Source organism: Octopus bimaculoides, chromosome 11, assembly GCF_001194135.2.
Source record: "Octopus bimaculoides isolate UCB-OBI-ISO-001 chromosome 11, ASM119413v2, whole genome shotgun sequence".
NCBI classification, from domain to species: Eukaryota; Metazoa; Mollusca; class Cephalopoda; order Octopoda; family Octopodidae; genus Octopus; species Octopus bimaculoides.
The window spans coordinates 60895489-60903980 of NC_068991.1; the positions used below are offsets into that span (position 1 = coordinate 60895489).

General features: G+C 34.2%; 1 protein-coding gene across 1 annotated transcript in view; it reads right to left on the reverse strand.

Annotated features, from left to right (window-relative positions):
* Positions 1 to 8492, reverse strand: part of LOC106875733 (uncharacterized) — a 311359-nt gene that overhangs the window by 23158 nt on the left and 279709 nt on the right. The window contains exon 3 of the mRNA XM_052971892.1: positions 3237 to 3409. Within this exon, the coding sequence (XP_052827852.1) occupies positions 3237 to 3409 (173 nt within the window). The remainder of the gene's footprint in view (positions 1 to 3236; positions 3410 to 8492) is intronic.

The window sequence follows — 8492 nt, forward strand, 5'->3', positions numbered from 1 at the left end:
ACATATATATATATATATATATATATATATATATATATATATATATAAATATACATATACATTACATTTACATATATATATATATATATTTATATTTATATTTATAATCTGGATTAGCACAGAGCATAGCACATTATTTTCACTACATCTCAAAGACTTGTTCAAAATAAGTCTTTTGTTTGATTCGCTTCTAAAAGGAAACTATTTTAAGCTGGTAAGTTAAGTGGATAGAACGTTTCAGAGATGAAGAGGAAACGGTAATGAATGAAAAACTGGTGCCAGTTGAAAGATTTCCACAGAGATCACTAGACCAAACAACAGACTTTCTCTCTCAATAAACTTCACATATACTAATGCTACTCTCATAATATTTTTGCTGAAGAATACTGCGAAGTTCCACTTTCAAACAAGTTATTGATTTCTGGTTGAAAATAATCATTAAGCAGAAATACAAAACAAAATCTGCAATGTAAACATCAATAATTTTTTTTTTTCATTATAAAAGTAAAAATTCAAAACCAATTCATCTTTTTTTTTCCATTTTTCTTTTCTTAAAAAGTTTTTCTTTAAACCGTTTTGAAAAACCATATTATTCGCTTCAGTGGAAATTTCTGAGAATATGGTAAGGTAATGAAATATGTACTGCTGTAGAAGAATACATTTAAGAACTTTCTGGAAATGCCAACATTTTATTCAGTTGGTGTATAGAACTGAATGGGAACTGAGAACAATAGTTTCCCTCCCCCCACTACACACACCCCGCCAGTCGAATGGACTCTGTTGGTCAAGTGGTCAGGTAAGTGAGTACATAAAATATTATTTAATGTGATAATGAGGAAGAGGAAACTTTGATAAAACAGATGATAACAATCTTGTTATGATGACAGGACTACAATAGTTTGGCTGGGTGACTGACAGACTGGAACAAACTTTATGGCTCTGTTACAATAGGAACACATGGTGATGGAGGGGACAAGGGACAGGTTGGGAAAGGGTGGAATAAGGAGGAAGTTTTAATACAAATGTGTCAGCCAAACAGTATGATGCAAAGATGAAGAAGTTAGAAAGTCAAAACCAGAAAGCTGAAGATATAAAGAAGGCAAAGCGAGGGAGAAGGTGAAGGTGTAGATGGTAAAGCAGGAAGAATGGCGAAGGTGTAGATGGTAAAGCAAGGAGAGAATGGCAGAGGTGCAGATGGTAAAGCAAGGAGAGAATGGCAGAGGCGTAGATGGTAAAGCAGGCAGAAAGGTGAAGAAGATCAAATATGTTAACAAAAGACTTCGACGTAGTCCAGACTCTTCTAACTCATCACTGCAGCAATATTGTATGGTGATTTGTTGAAGAAAGGCCCTATTCACACGTCCATTTACTTAACTTCAATAAATATGTTAGCTACAGTTATCTACTTCAGATTTTATTCACTGAATTATTTTTCACACAAACATCACTTGTATTCATAATACAAACTTCCATTTAGAAATTCAGTACTTGAAATTTGTTTGCTGTACTAGTAATGCGATGGGTGGTGGTGATATGATGTGACAGTGGTGTTACAGTAGAAATTGTATGTGGTGGTGGTAGTGTTGGTCTTATGGCAGCAACTGTATGGTGTGATGGTTGTAAGTAGATATGGTGGTAGCTGTTATACGGTAGTGATTGCATGAGGTGGTGGTTGTTTTCATCATCATCATTGTCACCATTTTTAATGTCCGCTTTTCTGTGCCTGAGGTGGAATTTTTTCGTATGGCCAGATACCCTTCCTGTCATCAACCATCACCTGTTTCCAAGCAAGGTAATATTTTCCCATATATATATTTACAGACAGACATGTTGCCATGGATGTCTGGACACAAAAAAACATCCAGCTGTAGAAAATTCTCTGCAACAAAGTCTGACTGATCCATGCAAGCATGGAATATTGGATGTTAAAATGATGTTGATAATGAAACAATGATAAGTGTGGCTGATACTGAACAGTGCTAAATTGCTGCTACGGCCCTATTTATCGATACGTCAGTAATACTCCTTGTTAGCATTTAGAATATATATCAATATTATCATTTATGATCTAAATACATTTGACATTTATCTAAAATATCATTTGTTTGTTTACTTGTTTCGATCTTTTCTGTTTTTCACTTTTTTTGATTTCTTGTTTTCCTAACTGCTGTAGAAAATATCAATTTTAAATTCCATTGTTTCTTGTCAAATGTCTTGGTAAGTTAGTTTTTCTTGTATTATCAACGAAAATTGATAATAAGCCGAGGTTGACTAGTTCAGCAAATATATTGTTTTACATTGTACTGCTGCCTATTGAACTGTGAAGCAATAGTGATGTCTGGTTGGTGAACGTAATGATGGAAGTAACAAAATATATCTTAAGGAAAGTATAAATCACTGCTTACAAGAACATTTGAAACCAAAGTAGCAGTTTAACACCTTAATTTAGATTAGTTAAACCAATGAAGGAGTCACTATATGTTGGTTCAATCTTCAAGAAATAGCAATCACCTCACCCTCAAATCAGAACAAAATATATCAATGAATGTACAGAATAAATCAATGCTAACAGGAATAACAGGAACATTTGAAACCACAGCCTAGTAGTTTAGCATCTTAACTTAGACAAACCAATATAGGAACTTCTATGTGTTGACTCAATCTTCAAGAAATAGCAATCAAATCTCCCTCAAATGACAAAATATTTCTTAACAAAAGTATAATATAAATTATTGCTTACAGGAACAGTTGAAATGACAGCTTGCTTACTCAGCTGTCAAAAAATAGCAGTCAAACCTCTAATGGCAACCACCTTCAATCATGTTGTATGCGTCAGATTTGTATTTTATCTTTTACTTGAGCAAGTTATAACATACAACTTGTCTCAAGAGAACATGGGCCATTTCCATGTCTATGCTAAGGGTGGAACATATCAGTTTAACCCTTAAAATTCAGATTATTCTGTCAGATTGTAAAGCTTATTGATTCACATTATTTCTAATTAACCAGGGATTATCTCATAACGTTGAAATTTCAATGATGTGATTGTTAGTTTTTAAAATGATATTGTAGGGTAGGTGTGACAGCCCAGATCTGGCCAGTTTGAACATGAAACATTTTGGATATTTGGGCCAGATATGGTTTGTTTAAATGTTAAAGAGCTAAAATCAATAGTCTGACCAATCTCCTACAAGAACAATGCATTTCTAATAGTTTAGTAGAAAGATTTTTGTTACCTGTTCAGCTAGCATCAACCACAATAACTGGTGAGTTATGGAATATTCCATCAAACCTCGACAGGTCATTATCTGGGCACATTTGTTGCTGATAGAACATCGAGGATGTTCACTGGAACCGATTAATTCTTGCATGCAGTTATCACTTGTATTTTCTTCAATTTCTCCATACACTGAAAAAGAAGCCATTTCAAGAAATTAGAAACAAGTTTCAACAGTAATCCACAGAGAGAAATGTTTACCTAACTGGGTAGGTGAATAATTATGAATACTGGTAGACTGTTACAGTCATTAAACCTTCCTGTTGGATTCCCAAGCATGGCCAACCGAGACTATGGATCTTATCCAATCACCTTGTTTTTGGTCTGATAGGACCCTATGGAGGATGTGCCTACACAACCCTGTCAGAAATAGGGGGCAGAAAAAAATGGATCAATGAAATGCTGAATGGATAAATTGCTGCAATTTATTGCAATCTGACGACCAGAACTTTATGCTGCATCAAGAAATTATGGTTCTTTGAGTATAAAAAAAAAAAAAATGACAAGTGATGTGATTGAGTCTGGAAGTCATCAAGTAAAGAACCAGACAATATGCAAAGTAAAAGAACCAACAACTGCATAAATGAATTATGAATTGGAAGCCCGAAATCCCAAACTAGACAGTAGTACAATGGCAAAAAAAAAAAAAAAAAAAAAAGAACTGTGGTGGGGACACAAAAAAAAAAGAAACAAAAAAACTCAAGAAAGCATAGGTCAATTTATTTAACTAAGCAATGTAATTATGTTTCCTTTTTCTGTCTTTTTGTATTTTGAAACAGTGGCAGGAAATTCATGAAATAAATGTTGAAAGTAAGAAATGCTTGTTACAGACATTTCATCATTTATCAATTCCTACTAAATATTCTTTCCTTTTACCAATTTTTTTTACTTATGTCAATTCTCCCACCACACACACACACACACACACACACACACACTCAGACTGACAATGATTTGGACTGCTCTGAGACTTCTATAAGTTTTAAGGAGAAAGTTACTTTTTCTTTTTTTTCTGTTTTATAAACATTTTTTTTTCCATGTTAGCATGACTAAGGTGTTTCAAACTAGATACTTACATATTAATAGTTAAAACAAGTTTCTTCTACAAAATATATTATTTAAGCTGAAAACAGCAACGGAACAGGCTTTCATAAGAAAAAAAAAGCCAAGAAAAAGAAAAAAATGGCCAGTTAAAGAGATAGACAAAACTGGAACCAAGTTTTAATGTTGTATGTTTAATTCCAAATCTTTTCCTATGGCAACTTTTCCTAACCTAAGATTAATTTACCATGTTCATGCAAACATTTGAAGTAATTACATTTTTGTGAGGAATAGTCTGCAGGAATAAATTGAACCATGATTGCAACACTAAAGAATCTTCCATCTGAGACTATACTTAAGATACTCGATCTGTATTCAATGCCGAACAAAAGAGATACATATCTATGAAATATTGATTTCTTTAATAATAATCATTTCAAGACATGTACTGTATAAAAAAAAAAAGAAAAAAATAGAAATCACAATAACAATAACAACAACAATGGTTTCAAATTCTGGCACAAGGCTAGCAATTTTGAGGAGGAGATAAGTTGATTACATTGACTCCAATGTTCGACTGGTACTTCTTTTATCGATCCTGAAGGAATAAAAGGCAAAGCTGACCTCAGAGGAATTTGAACTTTGCATTTTACCTAGCATGCTAACAATTCTGTCAGCTTGCTGCCTAATATAATAATAATAATAATAATAATAATAATAACAATGGTTTTAAATTTTGCCACAAGGGCAGCAATTTCTGGGAAAAGGGGATAAGGTAAGTCAATCACATTGACCCCAGTGTTCAACTGGTACTTATTTTATCGATGGATGAAAAGCAAAGTCAGCCTTGGCAGAATTTGAACTCAGAGCATGGAGACGGATGAAATGCCACTAAGTATTTTGCCCGGCGTGCTAACGGTTCTGCCAGCTCCACACCACAATAATAATAACAACAACAACAACAACAATAATTTTTTTTATGAAAAAAATAAACCGAGCATTGTATTCAACAGGAGATCTGTATATATTTTATTTGAAAAGTGCTGCAAAAATTTTGAAGTCGCAAACGTTTTCTCTTTCTCTCATACAACACAAACAATTTCAACTACAGAGAATCAACCAAATTCCAAAATAGACTCAACAATTATTGATCATGAAGATTGGAAGAAAATTATTTGGGGACACCATTCTGATATTCTGAGTCATCATGAACACATTTTGGTCTTATAGGCATAAAGAAAAACCCACTATAAAAATAATTTTGACATTACTGGTAATTTAAATGGTTTAGTTTTACTCAAGGGGGATAACTATAGCCATTAAGTAGGGGATGACGCACCATACGGAAAAGAATCCAGTTATCTAATAATGAAGAAAGAATTGGCTAAATAGCAAAACGAATCTTTACATTACGACCTGCAGCCTTTGTAAATATTGGAGAAAAGGATTAGATTTATGAAGAGGAGTTATTAATATCGGTGAGCTTATACCCAGTCACCATCAGATGATGTATTCAATGATTTATATTTTTATATCCTTAAGAAAATGGACTAAATAAATGATAGTTGTCAGTGCAATGATAGCTAAGGGATGGAATATATCAGAAATATCGGAAAGAATATTTAGAAAGCTGTACAGTTGGGAGGGCTGGTATTTACTGAAGGTTGGTAAATGAAAATAGAAATGGAACTGTCAGATATGAGTGTTACAATTAATATAGGAAATGTATAGTTTGAGAGATTAGATGAACAAAATAAGTTAAGAGCCAAGCAATCAGCTTTCTCCAAAATTGATAAATAAAGAATTATTCAGAGAATCTAACTATGAACTAATATAGTAAAACAATGTTTCGTTTTCTTCCTTTTTCTTTTTGTTTCCTCCTTTTTCATATTGATTAAAAGAAAATCAAAGCTAACAGCAAATGTAACAACATTTATCAAACAAAATTGTGTCCTGCAGGGAAAGAGCAACACAATGCACTCAAACTATCAATGTATAGTGCTGAAAATGTCCCTCCATCTTTAACATTTATCTACACATGATTTTTATCAGTTATATATGTGAATGTAAGGAATAATACAGCTAACTAGTCACTTAGCAATGACTACAGATCGATAATAAAGTTCTGGGATTTACTTTGGTTCATATACTCAAATACCAACAGTCAAATATAATACTGTGTTGGATGGAATTTATTCATAGATAGCAGGATTTAGTAGTGTAAGGACTTATTTTTCTAATCCCCTGCTACTTCAGTACAGTGTGTGTGTGTATATACATAACTGTGTGTCTGTGTATGTATGTGCACATGTGTGTGTATAGGAATATTTCTGTAATGACCTCACAACTATATTTCCAACCACAATTCAGTTCAACTCTGGTCTTGAGAGCCAGTGGCAAGCAATGCACTGCTTTATCTAAATGTTCATCTGTATTTTCTATCTTCTTTCTTGTCTGTATTAGCAATGTGTTTCTCTACTTTCTATTCAGGCTTTAGTGTTCATATATGTATCTGGTTATACTTCCATCCAATCCTTCCCCATAACATCATCCCTCTGGAAATTCCTGTATACTAATTTTTTTTTCTTTTAAACCATCCAAAACAAACTGTAACTACTTAATTAGTGCTAGTAACGAACCTACAAGAGTGGGTTGGTGCATCAAAATTTTCACCTGTCATGAATATTTTCTCTTTGACTGTACAAGTTCCATCAGAACTGGAAAACCTGGTGTTTCCTTTGTCACAAAGAAGCTGCACACTTTGAACTAATCTGACGTGAGGAACTTGAAGAAAAGAGATGTCAACATCATCATCTCAGACGCACCAACAACATAACGGGCAGCTTCCCTTGTCATCTATGTCCAAGGACATGCCATTCCAGGATTGCACTGTTTACACATCTATCAACTCACAAAATGTAGAATAAGATTCCTAGAGGACAATATCATCATCAATATTGACAGACAGCTGTAAGCAAGTAACAAGCGCCATTAAATTCTCATTCCACTTTTAGAGAATGGGACCATTGAGGAGTTTATGTTTTGTTGCTGTAATTGTTGTTTTGTCTGTTATTGTTGTTGTTATGTCTGTTACTCCTTTGTTGGTGACGACATGACTTTTATTGCTGTTTTATTGTGATTGTTGTTATTGCTGCAGCAGTAATGGTTTTTGTTGTTGTTGTTGCTGTTATTATGGTTATTGTAGTTGCTCTTGATGTTACAGAGCCTGTCAGCCGACTTCCGTGTTTAACCATGCCATTTTTGATTTTGTTTGACTCGATGCTGCCAAACCTTTGGGTTTAGGGAGCAAGACTACTGGTTTTGCCAGTTACACACTTCATTTTTGTTTTTGTCAATTGTTTCACTTTTGGCCTGGATTCAACCTCTTCCATATTTGAGGGGGTTGAAGCATGTGGTGACCCTGTTTATGTTTGTATTTTCCTGGATTTTCACTTGCTCTTGTTGTTGCTGTTATCATAGTAATTGGGGTGAAGTGGTGAGAAAGAATCTTCAAATATTGGGCCTCACAGAGGAGATGACAAGGGGCTGAGACTTCTGGCAGCTTTCTCTGCTTGAGAAGACATGTCAGTCAAAAAAAAATTGTGACCATCCATGCATCCAGGCAGGTGAGATTTGAACTCAGAATGTAGAGAGTGAGAAGATAAACTCTAAAGCATTTCTGCTAACACACCAATGATTCTCCTACTTTTCCACTCAGAGAAATGTGAAATGATGTGTTTTTCTTAAGAACGCCACATGCTGCCTGAACCAGGAATCAAACTCATGATTTAGTGATCCTGTGTGCAACATCCTAACCACTAGGCCATATGCCTTTCCATACATACATACAGTGGGGGTGGACTGAAAAGTTCCTGGCTTTGGGTAAAAGAAAATACAGGAGGATTTGTTAATTATGATTTTATACAACATATCCCTCTCTCAGATTCACACACTTATTGCAGCGGTCCTTCAGTTTTTCTAAGCCCTGCAAAAACAATTGAAAGGTTGGTCCTCCAATCAGGCTTCTCGTGATACTCTTAAAACTAAGATGTGTTCAGCCCCCCCTCATGTGTATATATACATATATGTTTGTGTGGTGTGTGGTGTGTGCGTATGTGTATACATATATATATATACACACATATATATATATATGTATATATATATATGTATA